A 19,765-nucleotide genomic window follows, 5' to 3' on the forward strand; every position below is an offset into this window, starting at 1 on the left:
GCTGGCCCTCCAGGAGTCACTGCAGCCATCCAACATGGCAGGCAGGGTCCAGGAAGTCAATCAAAACCAAATGATCAGAAGGAAAGGTGAGACACAAAAGCTCCACGACATTGGCAGCGTGACGCCTGACTCAAAGGAAAGTTGTTTTAATTGTTGTTCCCCAGGAAAATCCAAGGCCAAAGGAAAGTGGGTCCTGAGATGGATCCAAGCCTGCTTGGACCCATTCTCACGCAACGCCCCTCTCAGATCAGCCAGTCTGGCCCCGCTAAACCGGGGGCTGGTGCTGTTGGTAACAAGATTGATGATCTGTGATTGAGAAGGAACATGAGCTGCCACTTCCCCGCCAGGATGAGAGAAGAACCAAATCAGACCCTAAACAACACCTGCAGGGCCACACCTTCCATATGCCAGCCTTTTAATTTTCTATCATAACTGCATGTGACATCTGAAAATACACCAGTCTCTACAACACCTACCCATGCTGCTTTTTAAAATCCACCCACCTCTTATGGAACACCAGAGATATTTGGAAACTCAGGCAGGCTTTTCTTCCTATCTCCAGATGAGACATCTACTGTGGGTGCGTGACCAGGAAGAGAACGCAGGGCGTGCTGGTGGCAGAAGAGAAGTGCCCAGGATGTCTAACTTGCTCCCTAAGGGATGTCATGAGAAATGACTCTGATTGCTATTTTTGAGACGGCATAACACCTGGGAGGTGGCAAACCACACTGCTGTTGCCCTTTCCTGAGCCCGAGGCCAAGAGCATCCTGCAAATTTCCAGAAGTAACTCCATCCCAGCCTCCAAAAGGATTGGGCCAGTGGGCTGACTTTGCTCTGCTGTGCTATAATCACATGGGTGATTGACTTGCACTATGTATTTCCTTTTTATTTCAACCCATCCCCAAAGCCCAGGGCAACTTAAAACCGGAAGAGCCACCACCTTCGTCAAAAAAGGACTGTTTTAAAAGCTTAACGGATAACTCCACAGCCATTCATTCAGCTGACTCCCAAAGAAATGGAAGGCATCTGGAAAATGTATTTAAAAATTGATTTAACGTTGAGCCATGTTAAATGTTTTAATTTCCAGGCAATGCAATGCCCACCAAAACATCAATTAGTCCCAGCAATCAGGCAGGAATATTGGCTTCTGTTGAGGGATTCATTTATTTCGGCTCTGCTAAATACCTAAGGAGAAATCCAATGTAGCCTATAGCTCCGAGGAAGAGACATTAAGCCAGAGAAGAAGCCAGATCAGGCCCTGGATAAAATGGTACCACTGCCAGCACCCGCCACTCCTTACGCACAAGTTACTGCCCTCTCTTCAGAGAGAGATGCCAGGAACTCGGGCGTCAGGTCCTCATGCCCTTGACAGAAAACACCCTTCCCACCCACAGCTTCTCTGTCTCCAAGCCGGAAAGCAAGAGAGGCTGAAACGGGGCAGAGAACGTCTCTCTGCTGAGGACACAAGCCAGCTGGAGAACTTTTAAAATCACTTTTAACAATTATTCTTCCTTTTGGTGCCTTTGAAATCTCAAGGCCCTGGGGTCTCCCCGCCCCAGCGGAGGCTGTGGATTGGGGTAGGGGGTCTCACAGTCTGAAGTGCCTCTGTTTCCACACACCCTGGGCCGGCTGCTTGAGAACTGAAGGGCGATGCACACACGCTGCTCACCACACGGTCTCCGCCATAAGAACCAGCAAAGGACAGCAGAGCCAAAGACCCCAGGCGCTGGGGGCTCCTAAAAGGAAACAGGGATGCACAGGAGGCCTCAGCAACCCGCGGGGGGAGGAGGGGTGGTCGTGGGCAGATGCATCATGCCCAGTTCCCCGAGTCTCCCTCTGGCCCATTCACGTGATTCCCCCCCGGAACGCGGTTTGTTTGCTCTTTTCTCTTAACGTGGGAATCATGACCCGAATGCAGGGCCCGAGAAGTGAGAATTCAATGTCATTATGTGAATCAGCTGGTACCAGAGCTGCCTTAATCCTAAGAGTCACCTGGGGAGATGGTTAAAAATGCAAATCCCAGGTTCCTCCCCCCGGAGATTGTGATTGAGCAAGTCTGTCATGAGGCCCAGGAATCTGTATTTTAAGGATCCCTCCCAGGTGGTCCTGATAATGAAGCGAGTTTAAGAAACAAGAGAGTAAGGATCTTCCCCTCAGGAAGGGCCTGTGGGATGAATGCAAGGAGTAGGGCATCTAAGGTCCCACAGGGACACCACTTTCTGACACTGTTGGTTCAAGGAAAAACTAGTCCTGCCTCTCTACAGGGGATTTTGCAATATCCGTCAAAATTACAAATGTACATACCCTCTGACCTAGCAATACCACTTTGAAGACTTTATCCTGGAGATATACTTGAACAGATGCAAAGGATAAAAGGTTATTCCCTGCAGCCTTGTTTGTAAGTTGTTTTTTGTTTTTTGTTTTGTTTTTTTTTTTTAAAGAAAACACTGAACTATCCGTCTGTAGAGATCTGGTTAAATGCAGTTATGATGCAACTAGAAAACCAACCATTGCCGGGCTCCTATGTACAGATACATAACAAAGGGTACAACTACCCTTTATAAACGTGCAGAGATAATCTATGGACATGCACAGGCTGACAATCTCTGGACAGATACACAAGAAGCTGGTAACATCACTTGCCTCTGGGGAAGGGAAGGTGATGATGGGACAGGAGACAGAGGGAGACATTTCACTGTATTCCTTGTCAGACCTTACTTACCTGTTTTGAACCCTGTGTACTAACTCTTGTGTGTATTATATAAAACACACAAAACACGATATTTAAAAGTAATTTTTAAATTTTTAATAGTAGTATATCAAAGGTCATGGCTCCTGTTTGTGAGTGCCGTCTGTGGCCACTTGTGGTTGCAGAAATTGGGAATTCCCCCAGTTCTCCATCCCCCCGCCAAGGGAAGGCTGGGGCAGACGGAGGGAGACATTCAGGTCAGGAAAAGGCAGAGTGGAGGTTGTGAGCACCAAGTTCTCCTCGCTCCCTGGATATTTGCTGACGCTGCTCCCTCTACCTGGGACACTGTCCATGGGGCTGAGTCTATCTTCTCCCCAGCTTGGGCTCCAGTTTAGACATTACCATCTTTGGGAGGTTGCCGTGGGCACTCCCCGATCCCCCCAAGCCCACGTCAGCTGCTTCACCCATGTGTTCCCTCAGTGCCTGTGTTCCCCATCACAGCACCTGTCATACTGCCTCATGGTCGCCTGGCTACGTAGGCCCTCCCTCAACCCCAGGCTCAACTGATAGCTCAGTGAGCATGGAGAGCACATCTGGCTCGCTCTCTGCTATCTCCCCAGAGTCCAACACCATGCTTTGTCCAGAGATGGTGCTCACTAAAGATAGGAGGGGCCACAAAGAAGTGACAGACTGAGGGGGAAGGAAGAGAAAAGAAAGGCAAGGAAAGCCACACATCCCTGACCCCCTTATCCTAGCTGAGCCCTAGTCACCCCCACCTCCCTCTGCCTCCTTCCGTCCCTGGTCTTCCTGGATGTGAAATCATCTTGTTCACTTACAAGACAGCCTCACCTGTCTTGCTGACCCCCATATTCCCAGCCCCTGCTGCAGGCTTGATGCATAGTAGGTGCCCAATATATACTGGTTGAATTTATTAATAGTGCTCAGTGAGAAGGAGGTAGGATGCAAAGGAACCGGTGAAATACATTTCATCCAGAGATTCTGATTCAATGAGTTCTGGATGGGGTCCCAGAAACTGGCTGTTTTAAAAGTTCCCCCAGGGCACCTGGGGTGGCTCAGTAGGTTGAGTCCAACTCCTGCTTTTGGCTCCAGCCTGGGCTGGCAGTGTGGAGCCTGCTTGGGACTGGGATTCTCATTCTCATTCTCTCTCTCTCTCCCTCTCTCTCTAAATAAATAAACTTAAAAATTTTTTCTTTTAATTTTTTAAGTTCCCCCAGGTGACTTCAAAGTACAGGCAGAGTTGAGGGTCATTTACAGACGCTTGCTACGAACTTTAGATTTTTCTCTGAATGCAGAGTCTCGGAAGACTGTGAGAGACCCCAGTTTTAATCTTAGGAACGTCCCCGCCCAAGAACAGGGAACAAGGCTAAGGAGGACCAGGGAGAGTGTTCCCCTCACCTAGAGTAGAAGCGGAGGAGACGGTCCGGGTGGGGCTGGCGCTCGGGGGCGTGTCCAGCCAGGAGCGAGTCTTCGCGCCATCTAGCGCCCGCTGGAGGCTCTGCAGCTGCAACACGCTGAGCTGCCTGCGCTGGGCTGGGGTCACCGCCGCTGCGTTCTCTGGACCCAAGGAGGCTATCTGCTCCGCGGACAGCTCCTGCAGAGGGAAGGGGGGTGGGGGGAGGGACAGCGCCCTCAGTGGGTCCCCTCCGCGGGTTTCCAAAACCTCGGTCACCCGCCCAGGGCCGCGCACAACTTTGCCACACCCGTGTACCCTTTCTGCTCCTCTTGAGGATCTTTCCCTAAAATCTCCTCGCTCTTTCACTGCTAGAATAAATTTATTTTTAAAATGGAAAATTTTGGGGCGCCTGGGTGGCTCAGTCGGTTGAGCGTCCGACTTCGGCTCAGGTCATGATCTCACAGTCTGTGGGTTCGAGCCCCACGTCAGGCTCTGTGTTGACAGCTCAGAGCCTGGAGCCTGTTCCCAATCCTGTGTCTCCCTCTCTCTCTGCTCCTCCCCCAGTCTCACTTTGTCTCATTCTGTCTCTCAAAAATAAATAAATATTTAAAAAAATAAAATAAAAATAAATAAATTAATTAATTAATTAAATTAAATGGAAAATTTTAAGTGGAAATTTCCAAAAATGGAAGACCAGAGTGACTTGCCATCAGTAACCATTAACAATAGGCCAAAAGAAATGAAACAACCTTCCTGAATTCTAGCTAGAGTTGTGGGCCAACAATTTCTGAACCCACATCTCTTAAAATGTAATAAAAAGGAGGCTTTAAGCGTTATAGAGGTGTTAAAGACGTTTTAGCTCCAAACTGAGACTTCCTCCTTGAAGTAATCAGCATTAACAGAGAGTTGAAAAGAGAGTCACGATTTTCTCACTGTGTGACTTAATGTTGTTTAATTCAGCGCAAGGTACCTCCTTCTCCAGGATCCAGGTCCCCCACCTGAGAAACACTGATTTAGAGAAGAAAACACAAGCCTAAAGGCTAAAGATCTGAATCTGTGTCCCAGCCAGTATCATATGGCTAGTATGTATGTCTGCCATATACTTGCTGTGTGACCTTAGGCAAGTTTCACAGCCTCTCTGGGCTCTAGACTAGATGTGGAATGGCACAGAGAACTCATCTCCTGTGTGGATTCTGATGACTGCCTGCACACCATATGGGTGGGTCCTGTGAGGGCTCAGTGGAGGAAAGTGACGTCTGCCATGGGCACTGGAAGTGGGAAATTCTGCCAAGGACACTAGGGTCTTCGAGGACCCTGACGAAGATGTTTTCTGAAGTCGCTTCTAGCTCAGAGGACTTGGTGGCTAGTTTCAGTGGGTCTGGAATGAGATGGGATGGCAGGATTCTGAATTTGTAGAGGGGCTTTTAAAGTTATGTTGCTTATTTTCTAAGGACCCCAAAGATTCTGGGAAAGGGGTTATGCCCCCTCACCCGCCCCTCTTCTTTCCTTCACCCTCTTCTTATTCCCTAAGGAGATGCTTCCCTGGAATTGTGTTGTTCCCCTGCTTGGAACCCTTCCCTGCCCCCCCGCTTTCAGGACACAGTTCCGGCTCCTGAATGGGGCAATGGGGACTTCACACTCTGGGCCAAGCCCACCTCCGCAGCTGCCTCCCCCCCAGGACTCTTCACTGCAGGAGAATGAGGGCCTGTATTTGTAGCCCTCAGGAGAGGCAGCACCTTTGCCCTGCCCTTCCGTGTGCCACACCGTTCCTCCCTCCGACCTAGCTGACCTGCCGCACAAGGTCAGCATCACCTCCTCCCTCAGACACACAGACACACCCAACACAGGTACTCTTCTGGCTTACACCTTACATCTACCATTAATGGAGTCTGTACTATAAAAATTATCTATCTTTCCGATGGGGCTGGCTTGCAGCCCAGAGGCCAGGCTGAATCTCTAGGTCTACCGGACTCTGTTTTAAAAAAATAAATAAATTTAAAAGTGGTTGCCAACATTTAATTATCAGGAGGTTTCACATGAAAATGGAGACCTCTGGAATCTGTAAAATAAAATTTTAAAAAAGGGAGATCCAGTAATAGTGATCCCAGATTGTCACACTGCATTGAGGTGCCAGAGACAAGATGCAGCTTCCCCATTTAGAGAGGGCTAAGTTTACACAGTTCACCTGGGACACCACCCAGGCCACTGCACTCTTTCATGTTACTTCTGAGGCCCAGCATGCACTGGGTTACACCCCAGGGGCATCTCTCCCGGAGCCCACCACAGGGGGGTGGTCAGTAGGGATTTCTGAAATAAATACCCAAACAAGGAAGCAACCACAAAGTGCATCCCAAACAAGACCAGGAGAAAGTGCTCAGCAGTGTGCAGCATCCAGAACCAAGCTGCCTATCCCATGCAGAGCCCCCCAGAGGGGAAGCTCTGTAGCCTCAAGGACTACGATTTATCTCCCAGAAACAGCTGGGGAACTGTCTGTGCTGGCATCTGTCCTGTCTTCTGAAGTCATTCGAGGTCTGTCGTCTGTCTTGAAATGAACCAGTGATGTGGCATCGTGGGAGTCTGTCCGGCCTCGTTTGTGTGTCTTACATGGTTGTGGTGGACAGAATGTATTTCCAAGTTACCCAGCAAGCAAGAGTACCAGGGCCACTCCTCATCAGAGCGCACCGTCCCCACCAAACACTAGTCTTGTACGGGGACACGAAGCAAGGACCCCTCACTGACTACCCCACTACAGTTGACCCAAAGCCACCCTGTCAATTTTTTTCCATTGCATTGTCACCTGTCCTTTGAGGTTTATTTTTTTCCCTTAATAATTTATTGTCACGTTAGCTAACATACTCCTTTGATGTTTTCTTACCACTTTTCCTTAAACCAACTAAAATATTTTTACTTAAATTCATTTAAAAGGGAAATGTTATGTGGGAATGCAAGCTGGTGCAGCCACTCTGGAAAACGGTATGGAATTTCCTCAAAAAACTAAAAATAGAACTACCCTACAACCCAGCAATAGCACTACTAGGCATTTCTCCACAGGATACAGGTGTGATGTTTCGAAGGGACACATGCACCCCCATGTTTATAGCAGCACTATCAACAACAGCCAAAGGATGGAAAGAGCCCGAAAGTCCATTGATGGATGAATGGATAAAGAAGATGTGGTATATATATATGCAATGGAGTATTACTCGGCAATCAAAAAAGAATGAAATCTTGCCATTTGCAACGACGTGGATGGAACTGGAGGGTATTATGCTAAGTGAAATTAGTCAGAGAAAGACAAAAATCCTATGACTTCACTTATATGAGGACTTTAAGAGACAAAACAGATGAATATAAGAGAAGGGAAACAAAAATACTATAAAAACAGGGAGGGGGACAAAACAGAAGAGACTCGTAAATATGGAGAATAAACTGAGGGTTACAGGAGGGGTTGTGGGAGGGGGGATGGGCTAAGTGGATAAGGGGCACTAAGGAATCTACTCCTGAAATCATTGTTGCACTCTATGCTAACTAATTTGGAGGTAAATTTTAAAAAAGAAAAAAGAAAATTAAAAAAAAAAGAAAAAAAGGGAAATGTTATGGGGCACCTTGGGAGCTCAGCTGGTTAAGCATCCGATTCTTGATTGTGGTTCAGGTCATGATCTCACAGTTTGTAAGTTCAAGCCCCGTATCGGGCTCTGTGCTGACAATGCAGAGCCTGCTTGGGATTCTCTGTCTCCCTCTCTCTCTGCCCCTCCCCAGCTTGCAACCTCTCTCTCTCTCAAAAATAAGTAAATAACCATTTTAAAAAATAAATAATTTAAAAAATAAAAATAATAAGGAGATGTTAATAGGTCTACAATCCCTCATTGGCAATTCTGAAATCCAGAAACGTCTCAAAGCTGAAAGTGTTTTCCAAAGTTTAAGACAAACTTCTTTGCCTGCAAAACCTGAATTGATTGAAGGCCATTTAGAGTCTCTATTCCAATTAATGTGACGTCATTGATTACTTCACAGAAATATTAATGCGTAAGGTGCTTCCCCAGACACTGCTGGGGGTGTTAAGTTACATACTGTAGATTCACAGAGTGATCTTTTTATAATCTGGAAAATTCTGAACTCTGAAATATATCTGTCCCCAAGGGTTCTGGATAAAGAAATATGAACCTGTCCTACCATCATAAATAGAAAATCAATACCACCTGCTATGAAGGGAAGACAACCATAAAAATAACTACAATTAAAACATAAATTAAAGTTTTAAGAAAAAACAATTTTAACCCAGAATTATCATGTGACCCATTCATTGTTGGCATGCAGCTCCCCCCTGGCCCTTTCCGAGAAGGCTGGTTGCAAGCCTCTAGAATCCGAGGCCTGCCATCTGTTCCCCTATGTGATTTGAAATGGGGTCAAGCTCCTATTCTCCTTGAAGAACTGGGTACCTACTTTGAATATCTCATCAGGAAGGCATTTGATTGCTGATGGTTGGAAATACGGCATCAAGTCCTTGTCCAGCATTTGGAGCTCTTCCTTAGTTAATCCAGCTGAGGAGGAAAAGGAATCACGAGGGTTTAGATCCAGCCATCAGAACTCTACTTGTTTAATTAATGGTGCTGCCTAATGTACAGATCTGTCTGTTCTAGGCAAGCCGCATTCCTTACCAAAGGCCCTGAAAATCACACTGGAGAATCAAGTTCCTTAATCAACTCAAAAAAAAAAAAAAAAAAAAAAAAGTGGGTCATAGCAGCCCTGATTGGTCTCCTACAAGGAAATGTATGCCCAGAAGGAACTTTACGCAATTTCAGATTGTGTATGAAACTAGTTAGGAGCCAATTAAATCACATCCTAAACCGCTTTAGTGAGCACAGGAATCACCAAGGGGAGATTTGTAGACCCCACCCTCTGCACCTTTAAGTCATGAATCTAGGTTCCACTGTAACCTTAGAGATGTTCACTTCACACAGCCAAGGATTCTATTATTATTATTATTATTATTATTATTATTATTATTATTATTTGCTTTTGTCCCCAGGAAAAGGTTGGAAAGGGAGAGAAGGCATGCTCCAGGTGCCTCTTACCTGCAATGGTCCCGAGCTCCTGCAAGACAGGGCCGGACCACTTGGCGGGATCCCCAAATACAACTTCTGCCTTCCTCTTAAACTCAGCCAAGACATGGGTGCTGCAGAGCAGGGTTCCGATTCTGGCCACCACCACCCTAATTAAGAGGAAAGAATATAGTGTGAGCCTGGGAGACTCTTCAGACACAACTGGTGTGCAGAAAGTAGGCAGGCTCGGGGCCTGAGCGGCTCAGTTAATAAGCATCTGACTCTTGGTTTCAGATCAGGTCATGATCTCATGGTTCGTGGGATCAAGCCCTGCGTCAGGCTCTGTGCTGACAGCATGGGGCCTGCTTGGGATTCTCTCTCTGCCCTTCCCATGCTTGCTCTCTCTCAAATAAATAACAAACATTAAAAAAAAAAAAAAAAAAAAAAAAGAAGGTAGGTAGGCTCAGCATCCAGAAAGGATCCAGCTGACTCCACTCCTTATCTTAGCCCAGAAAGGTGGCAAAGCTTCAGGAAGCGGAGAACATGTTGCTGGATGAATGAGCTGGTCAATCATTTGCCATTGTGCACACAACTGGTTTGGTTACCTGAATTCTGAGATTTGTATAAGTGAGACTTCAGTGATGTTCATAGCACACAAGGTTGTACCAAGTCCTACTAAGTGGAAACTCTTCAGATCCTGGATACGATAGCCTGCATCTTCCAGGAATCCTTGCAGGATGGATTTAGCCTATAAAAAATAAGGAAGAATAAAGATGAACCATCCAGAGACTAGGAGGGAATAACAGAGCTAGATCAGTAGCCTCTGGACCAATCCCCCACCCGTACTCCTCTGGACACACTCCCATTCCGAAGCATCCTAGCCACTGCCTCCATGTTCGTGTCCCTAAGGTGCTGCTTCCATTGAGTGTGTCCCCTGATCCAGGGAGGTGTCTTCTGGCAGTGAAACTCTTGTATCCTTCACCAGCATGAAAGGAACTGTGTCCTGTGCCTGTGTCTGTATCTGCTGGCGTATTTTCCTCAGTCACTCATGACCTTCAGATAGTTTGCTCACATAAGTTCTCCTGCATCAGAATCCAAACTTTTCCAGCATCTGCTTCCAGCACTGTCTCACAAACCTTGTAATATTCTGCTCCTTTGCCTTTGCTCAAATCATTCCCTCCATCTGAAATGTACTTCCTGCATCCCCAACTGTTATAATCCAACCAGCTTCTTATTTGGGCGGGACGGTGGGGGGGTGGAGGGGCAGTGGTTCAGGTCAAATGTCACTTTCTTCATGAAGTCTTCCCTGACTATCTTGGCCACAGTGAATTTTTCTTTCTCTAAAGTCCTACAGAAATAGGTTTGTCCTTCTCTCTTCAATTCCAGAGAGTAGTATATCAAATGCTTTGGTGTAGAAAATCACAGAGGAATCTCTTCAGTGAGCTTTGATTCAAGGGGGTTGGTGTGGATGTGTAGGGTTCCCTGAAATTCTTCCACAGTAGCCATTCATTGTGCACGACTTTCCCTGGAGAGCCACCCCTCCCAAACTCTTACTTCATGTGGTTCAGCTGGAGTAACTGCCTGCTGAGTTCCAGAAGTGATGCTATGGCCCAGCCCCGACTAGTCAAGTTTTCCCTCAGCTTGGCTGCCATGATTTGTTCTAGACTGGGCATGTGATCCAGTCAAAACCAACCAGGACGTTAGCTGGAATAATTAGGGATGTCCTAATTGAAATAGAGGAATAAGACAGTCTTTCTCTGGACTGACCTTGGAAGGATAAACACCTGAACCTGCTAGAAGTCACTGCATGGAAAGAACCTGCCTCTGACTGAAGCCAACGCAAAGGAAAGTAGGGTCAAAAGATGGTGAGAGACAGAATCTTTACAATAGTGTTGAAGACTCAGAATCCAGCCATACCTGAACTCTTTACTTGAACTTTTCAGTTAAGGGAGCCAATAAATTCCTTTGCTTGGTCAAGCCACTTGGGGTTGTTTTTTCTGCCACTTGTAACTAAATGAACCCTGATTCATTTGATCTACTTATTTCAGACCTGAGGAAGGATTCAAGTCAAGCCTTTGGAGATTCTCTGTATAACAAAGTCTGGATCCCTCAGTGCTCATAGGGGCAGGTGCAAAAGATTACAAGAGGACAAGAGCTCCCAAGGCAAAGAAAGGGAGGAGACATCCAAGGACAAACATCTGAATGGGAGTGAGGGTCACACGGATATAGTGAGTCTTCCCATCTCCTTTACTTTTACTTCTTTTTATTTTATTTATTTTTTTTTAATTTTTTTTCAACATTTATTTATTTTTGGGACAGAGAGAGACAGAGCATGAACAGGGGAGGGGCAGAGAGAGAGGGAGACACAGAATCGGAAACAGGCTCCAGGCTTTGAGCCAGCAGCCCAGAGCCCGACGCGGGGCTCGAACTCACGGACCGCGAGATCGTGACCTGGCTGAAGTCGGACGCTTAACCGACTGCGCCACCCAGGCGCCCCTACTTTTACTTCTTTTTAAAGTAGACTTCACACCCAGCCTGGAGCCCAATGTAGAGCTTGAACTCACGACCCTGAGATCAACACCTGAGCTGAGATCATGAGTTGGACACTTAACCAACTGAGCCACCCAGACACCCCCGCCATCCCTTTTTAATTTATCCCTATCACACAATAAGAATAGTTAGTTCATCCTTATCACACAATAAGAATCATTACAGTTTAAGAGAAAGTGACAAAGACTGTGAAATGTTGCACTGGGTTTCTACTTTTCATGTCTGCTGCCTCCCCATTCCTCAGGTCTGTTTATTTACTTTATTTATTTTGAGAGAGACAGAGAAAGCGTGAGCTGAGAAGGGGCAGAGAGAGAGGGAGAGAGAGAATCCCAAGCAGGCTCTGTGTTCAGCACAGGGCTGAAACGCACAAACCCCAAGATCATGACGTGAGCTGAAATCAAGAGTTGGACGCTTAACCCATTGAGCCACCCAGGCACCCCTCCTCAGGTCTGCTTACACACTACCTCTTCCCCTGATTCACCTATCTTAAATAGCCTCCTTCCTTGACTATTTCTATGAGCACCTTGCCCATTTTCTGTTATCAATTATCGTCATCTTATTTTTTTAATGTTTATTTTTGAGAGAGAGAGAGTGAGAGTACACAAGCAGGGAAGGGGCAGAAAGAAAGGGAGACACAGAATCTGAAGCAGGCTCCAGGCTCTGAGCTATCAGTGCTGAGCCCGACATGGGGCTCAAACCCACGAACCAGGAGATTAGAACCAAAGTCAGATGCTTAACTAACTGAGCCACCCAGGTGCCCCATCAATTATCACAATTTCGAAACACTTGTCACTGTGCTCACTTTTTTGCCTGTGCCACCGTAGAATCCCAAGACGCACAGAATATCCAGCTAGCTATTGAATCCCTACTGCTTGGTACAACGCCTGACACACAGTTTGGTTCAGTAAGTACTTTTTAAATGAATGAATGAATATCTGAGTGAGTGATCTACAGAAGTTGTAGGCAATAGGTACCCCCTTTGAAATGGCATTGGATCGGGGCGCCTGGTGGCTCAGTCGGTTAAGCATCCAACTTCAGCTCCGGTCATGATCTCGTGGTCCGTAAGTTCAAGCCCTGCGTCAGGCTCTGTGCTGACAGCTCAGAGCCTGGAGCCGGCTTCGGATTCTGCGTCTCCTTCTCTCTCTGCCCCCTCCCCTGCTTGCACTCTGTCTCTCTCTCTCTCTCTCAAATACAAATAAAAAAAAAGCATTTAAAAATGTCAAAAACAAACAAACAAACAAAAGAAATGGCATCGGATTGCTGCCTTCACATGGACGGGCTTCAGGAAGATTTCCCATGTTCCTGCAAATCAGACTGGTCAGGTTCTCCATGAAACTTCCCTCAGTGATTACAAAGCTCACAGTCTGACTCCAGAGCCTGTACTCGTAGCCTGTGAAGATGTCTGGGTATGACGAGAACATAGAGATTCGAGGTAGCTTTTGAACGTTTCCTATCAAGGCTTCCCAAATCAGGTTTCACTAGATGACTCATAACGATGTGTGCTCCTCAACTATCAGGCGTGCCCATTTTAAAATGAAAGCGCAAAAATACAATTCAAATAAAATTACTTTGAGGACGCGGTATTAGATTGTCCTCACCACTGGAACCCGGAAAACGCAAGCTCAGCTTGCGAGGTGATAAGCCAAAATATATTTACTTGAATGACTGGACCAGTGTATCTGTAATGATTCCCAGACAATTAATACTAACACTTTGAGGCAATATTAACCCTCCGAAAAATGAATAGCTCTAAGATTTCAATCTCCCTGTTCATCCCTCTGGCTTCTCTAATAGTTTCCTCCCCCCCTTATATTGGTTTTTAAACTGAACTCCGTTAATGTAGTTCCGCCAGGTCTGTCTATTAATCTAGAAGCATGCATTTAAGGGTTTGATTGGGAGCGAAAGTTGAGGGACTGACTGCAAATGATCTATGCAAATGTTAGGTTTTCATATCCTCTTCAAACATATTGATAAATCTCACTGGCATCCATGGGAATTAAAACTGGTGCAAAGGGAAAGAGATACTCTAGTTTCTAAGTTGGATATATATTTGTTTTCTCCAGGACTGTAAATAGAAGGATTTAATATCTGAAGGCTGACGTGGCACTTCCCAAACCAGTCAAAACCAGTCATTATGGAATGTCAGGATAGAAGGAACCTCCAATTGCTTGGTTTAGACCATCTTGGAAATGAGGCAACTTATTTTTTTCTTTTCTTTTTTTGAGGCAACTTTTAAACTTCCAGAGAGAGGAAGTGTGGTGATGATGACGATGATCATGGCCATGACAATGAAAACAATTACTTTCTGGACCGCCTGGGTGGCTTAGTCGGTTAAGTGTCTGACTCTTGATTTTGGCTCAAGTCATGATCTCACAGTTCCGGGGTTCGAGCCCCATGACAGTGCAGAGCCTGCCTGGCATTCTCTCTCCCCCTCTCTCTGCCCCTCCCTTGTTCACGTTCACTCTCTCTCAAAATAAATACATAAACATTAAAAAAAAAAGTACTTTTTACTGAACACTATGTGCCAGGCATTGTTCAAAATGTTTCCCATGTATTGACTAGTGTAACCCTCACAGCCACGGCCTCCACGCTGCCAGCTCCGGAGTGCGGGTGATACAACTCACGCTGGGTTCTGTTGGAATGGTGCTACTCAGAGTATTGGACGTGGCAATCCTGATTCCAAAAAGCTCACACAACTGGGGGACATGCAGTGGTTTTGCCTGCCCAGCACCCGTCCCCGCTGTGTTTGAGAACACCATGCTTTTCCTTTGGTGAACCCCCTGTATTTGTTTCCTCTTGCTGCTGTAACAACTGCCACAGAGTCAGTGGTTTCACACAACACAAATGTATTCTCTTACATTTCTGGAGGCCCTAAGTCCTAAAATGGGTTGGCAGGGTGTGTTCCTCCTGGAAACTCGAGAGAATGTTATTTCCTTGCCTCTTCTAGCTTCCACAGGGTGCCTGTAGCTGCACCCTCCCTCTTCAGAACCAGCAGCCTGGGGCCTTCGAATCTTTCTCTGTGTCCTCTGTGGCCTCCTGCCTCCTTCTCATAAGGACCCTTGTGATTACATCGGGCTCATCAGGAGAATCTTCCCACCTCAAAATCCTTAAATTAATCATCTCTGAAAAATCTCTTTTGCCATATAAGGGAACATCTTCCAAGGTTCCAGGGATTGGGGCATAGATGTCTTTGGGGGCCTTTAGGCAGCCCCCACGTTCCCATTCTCCACTGTCAGTTCATAGGATCATGTTGAGATGGACTCCGCTCCCTGACACATGCCTGGCCACCCAACTTGCTCTACTCCTGACTACAGTGATGGTTTGCAGTGGGCAATTACAGCCAATGCTGCAATTTTTTCAAAAATTAGTGCAAAAAGGGGCGCCTGGGCGGCTCAGTCGGTTAGGTGTCCAACTTTGGCTCAGGTCATGATGTCCCAGTCCATGGGTTTGAGCCCCATGTCGGGCTCTGTGCTGACAACTCAGAGCTGGAACCTGCTTCAGATTCTGTGTCTCCCTCGCTCTCTGCCCCTCCCCCACTCGTGCTCTGTCTCTCTCTCTCTCTCTCTCTCAAAAATAAACATTACAAAAATGTAAAAAAAAATTAATGCAAAAGAGGCACTCTTTTTATGGGGTTACTAAGTAGATAATATATAAACCTGGTGTTGAAAATGACCACTGAGGGAGGGCTGCCTGAGAATGAAGATACCACGAAGCAGCTAAGACTCCCCTTTCTAGCAATCCAGTGGGTTAACTTCCCTCCCAGTTTAAGTAATTAAATTCTGGGGAGTTCTTCTTTAAACCATGAAGGATTAAGTGACACAGGAATCACCCTCCCACCGTAAACAATGAGAACACTGAACAAAATACAGAAACAATTATATTCAGACATTGAACAACGGAGAACATAGGACTATAATCCTGAAAGAGGGAAAATAAGAAGAGTCCGAAAATCACCCTTGCTTATGGCCCAGAAGCAGCTTGCAGTCCAGGGAGCAGGGAAGGGACCCCAAAACCCCAGTGGTCCATCTGAGTTGGAAATACAGAGATCCAAGGTGAGGGAGGCCAGGGCACCAGTAATTTGTGGGGGAAAGTACTGGAAAATAAGAAAGTTCAGAGAGAGAGAGACAGAACACCAGAAGAGAAACTTCACAGGAGAGAGAGAGGTCTTCTCCGGTCTGGCTCAGTACTGACCTATCTACACAGGCCGGAAGTGAAATCCACACAAATACCAGGAAGAGGCATCAGAAAGCAGCAGGCTGAACAATTCTCAGAGCTCGTATGGAGTTAGAAAGAGAACACACATTCCCACCAGCCAAAGCAGAAAGGTCTTGAAATACATACACATTAGACAGAGTCCCCAGAAGAATCATGTCTGAGTAATGGGGACAAATTAACTATAGAATTAAGGTCACTCTGGACTCACCCTAATTACACTCAAAAAGAAGCCTCAGAAGGACCGAACCGATTTGAAAGTAATTTAAATGTATGTCAGAACAAAGCTAAATACTCTTCAAAGGAGTATAACTAAATCAAGTACTCAAAAAGATAAAATTCACAATGCCCATCAGCCAGTCAAAATTACTAGCCATGACCCATACATGACCCATAACTAGGAGAAAAATTAGCCCATAGAAACAAACTCAGAAATGACTGATGATGGAAATTTAGCAGCAAAGATTTAAAAATTTTTTTTATTAAAAAAAAAATTTTTTTTAACATTTATTTTTGACATAGACAGAGTGTGAGCAGGGGAGGGGCAGAGAGAGAGGGAGACACCGAATCCGAAGCAGGCTGCAGTCTCTGAGCTGTCAGCACAGAGCACAACATGGGGCTCGAACTCACAGACCGTGAGATCATGACCCGAGCCAAAGTCAGATGCCCAACTGACTGAGCCATACTGGCGCCCCTAAATTTTTTTTAATGTTTATTTATTTTTCAGAGAGAGAGAGAGAGAACAAGGGAGACGCAGAGAAAGAGGGAGACACAGAATCCGAAGCAGGCTTTAGGCTCCGAGCTGTCAGCACAGAGCCCAACATGGGGCTCAAACCCATAAACCATGAGATCATACCTGAGCTGAAGTCAGACGCTTAACTGACCCAGCCACCTAGGCACCCCTGGCAGCAAAGATTTTAAAACAGTTATTATAAATACTGTATGTTCAAGATATAAAGGAAAATATACAGAAAATTAAGACCAAAATGGGATATTTAAAAGATCCAGCAACATCTACCTACCTGTCCTGGGGTCCATTCTGTCTGCTGGCTGAGGGAAGCCACAGTGTCAATGGAGCTGAGATCCAGCTGCTCCAGCTCACTCTCATTAAGAGCCAGAGCAATGCGCCCCAGGGAGACAATATGGTACTCTTTCCAGTAAGAAGGCGTGTCCCAAAACTTCAAGCCAAAAAAAAAAAAAAATCCAGATTAGACTGACCATTACCAATAGTATTTTAAACAGACACAGGGTAAATCTCTTTAATATATAAAATTCTCTTAAAAATCAACAAGAAAAATATGACTACACTTGTCTTTACTTAAATATATATATGCAAAAGACATGAACAGAACAACTTTGTATCACAGGAATGGACTGGTCTGATTTCTTGGCCCTCGTCTTGAATTGGCCACATCTAGGGTCCCTGGCCAGTGGACTAAGGCTTTGTCTAAGATGACAAAGACAGCTCAGGGGAAGTGGGGGAGGGTGCACTTATCTTCCCTGTTGTAGTTTGAGGGTTTGATGTTTTCTGGGTAAAGAGGCCATTTATCTTGTAAACACAAACATTTTTGCTTTCCCTAGTTTTCTGTTAATGGTGAAAGAACAGAGCAAAGTTTTACTGATTTTCGAAAAAAAAAATACATAAATAAGAAATTCACAAAAGAAGAAACATGGAAAAAAGTCCAGTCTTAGTCATAACTTTTTAAATTGTACATTAACAACAAAGGATACCATGTTAGCTGATCATATTGACAAGGAATAAACAGAATGATCATTTATGGTGTTGAAGAGATATGGGATAAAGGATACCCTCATTTGTGGATGTTGAGAAAATAAATGGTACGTACTTTTTGGAGAGGAATTTGGTCGTATGTATCAATAGGTTTTCAAATATTTACACTCTTTGACCCCAAAATTACACCTTAGGAATTTATCCTAAGTAAATAATGAGACATGTATCCAAAGAAATATGTACAAATACGTACTTTGAGGCATTAAAAAAATATAAGCAACCTAAAAGTCTACCAATTTGCTAAATAAATAAGGACCAGGAAAAAAAAGGACCAGCCATAAAACAAAATATTATATAGCTATTTAAAATGCTGATATAAATTTATATTTCTGATAAAGAAAAATATGCATTTATACTGTTGGGTGTGGACAGCAAGTTATTATTATTATTTTTTTTTAATTTTTTTCCAACGTTTATTTATTTTTGGGACAGAGAGAGACAGAGCATGAACGGGGGAGGGGCAGAGAGAGAGGGAGACACGGAATCGGAAACAGGCTCCAGGCTCTGAGCCATCAGCCCAGAGCCTGACGCGGGGCTCGAACTCACGGACCGCGAGATCGTGACCTGGCTGAAGTCGGACGCTCAACCGACTGCGCCACCCAGGCGCCCCAACAGCAAGTTATTAAATAGTGGGTGAGCATGATACTATTTTTTGAAACATATATGTGTAAGTATACATGAAATACACGCATGAAATATATAAATATATTTTATACACATATACAGAAGTCTGGGGAGCTTCAGGTGAATATACCAAAATGTTAACAGTGCTTATCTCTAGGTAGAAGATTATGACCGATTTTCTTTTTTATTATTTTCCCACCTTTCTCCAATAAACTTGGGTCATCTATATAAAAAAGAGTTATAAATATAATTTTAAGAAATTTAATGCCTTAACCCCACAAGGGTAACTAGCTATTCCACAACTGTCCTAATGGCTGAAATGAGCCACTCAAAGGGACCCTTTTATAAAGATGAAAAATGACTTCAAGTCTTCTTTTCACTTTTTTCTGCTATGTTTTCTGACAAAATCGCAACAGCCTCTGAGAAAACCTGCTGTAAGCAGCAACTGAGGTCCTCCACGTGGAGAAAGAAAAGGCACAGTTCCTGGAAACCGTCTCAGTCAGAGGCACCAGAACATCCACAGAACTTTTTACTGAACATCCATTAGATGCCAAGACACATGTCTGTTCTCTGTCCTCTGAGAGAAGAACTAGAAATTTGTCAGATGCGAAGAGCACGCCTACGGCACTGGGTTCATCCGGAGAAACTGCAACACGGTAACACCAAGTGAAAACCCCCTGGGGTGGGCTCTGCCCACAGAAATGCTGGGACCGTCCTTCTGGGGTTTTCTCTCTGTTGAAAGCTCCCACCCTGACGTGGGCTTTACCTGTACTGCCTTCTCCTTCAGGGTCATCAGCTGAGGTTGGTCGAAAGCCCTGACAGCCCCCAGAAGTTCCACGTTCCTGATGAACGTGTGCTCCTCCATGCAGAGCAGGTCCTCGGGGGCCCAGCAGGCATTGGCTTCAGCCAGCGTGAAGATGTCACCAGAGGAAGGAGCCACGACTCCATGGCAACCTGAAGAATGGGGAGGAACAGAAGAAAGAGGGCTTCAGGCACGTTAGTCTGTTTCTTTATTGAAACGAGTAACCTCCAGTTGGATTTATGCACGAGAGGCAGCTTAGCGTCGACGCTGAAAGCAGGGACGCACGGAGCAGCCTGAATCCCACTTCTGGCACCTCTTGCTAATTACCTGGTAATGAAATTGCGGAAATGCCAACTTTTTGCACACCACATGCACACCGCAGGAGCTCTGCAACGTTTCATTGGGGCTCCAAATTGCCTGGAGGACAGTAGGAGCCGGTGGTGAACAGTTCTGGCTTCAGATTCAAATCCAAAACTATATAACCCCTGTCTGCCTCAGTTCCCTCGTCGATAAAATAAGGATAAAATTACCTCATGGAACTTCTGTGAAGGCTAAATGTATTGTTACATCTGAGGCACTTAGAACAATGCCAGGTATACAGTAAGTGCTCAATACGTGTTAGCTATCTTTATTAGCTATG

At 45.4% G+C, this 19,765-nt stretch overlaps 1 protein-coding gene across 5 annotated transcripts in view; it reads right to left on the reverse strand.

Moving 5' to 3' along the window:
• Positions 1–1,062: 1,062 nt before the first annotated feature.
• OTOA (otoancorin) overlaps positions 1,063–19,765 on the reverse strand; it is a 74,703-nt gene continuing 56,000 nt past the window's right edge. For all 5 annotated transcript variants that reach the window (XM_023246638.2, XM_006942284.4, XM_045047772.1 and 2 more), the window contains 7 exons: positions 19,090–19,277; positions 16,930–17,085; positions 9,751–9,893; positions 9,179–9,315; positions 8,547–8,644; positions 4,106–4,301; positions 1,063–1,736 (listed from right to left, as the gene is read on the reverse strand). In XM_023246638.2, coding sequence (XP_023102406.2) covers positions 1,666–1,736; positions 4,106–4,301; positions 8,547–8,644; positions 9,179–9,315; positions 9,751–9,893; positions 16,930–17,085; positions 19,090–19,277 — 989 coding nt within the window. In that variant the 3' untranslated portion in view covers positions 1,063–1,665. The remainder of the gene's footprint in view (positions 1,737–4,105; positions 4,302–8,546; positions 8,645–9,178; positions 9,316–9,750; positions 9,894–16,929; positions 17,086–19,089; positions 19,278–19,765) is intronic.

This window comes from Felis catus, chromosome E3 (assembly GCF_018350175.1).
Source record: "Felis catus isolate Fca126 chromosome E3, F.catus_Fca126_mat1.0, whole genome shotgun sequence".
Taxonomy (NCBI): domain Eukaryota; kingdom Metazoa; phylum Chordata; class Mammalia; order Carnivora; family Felidae; genus Felis; species Felis catus.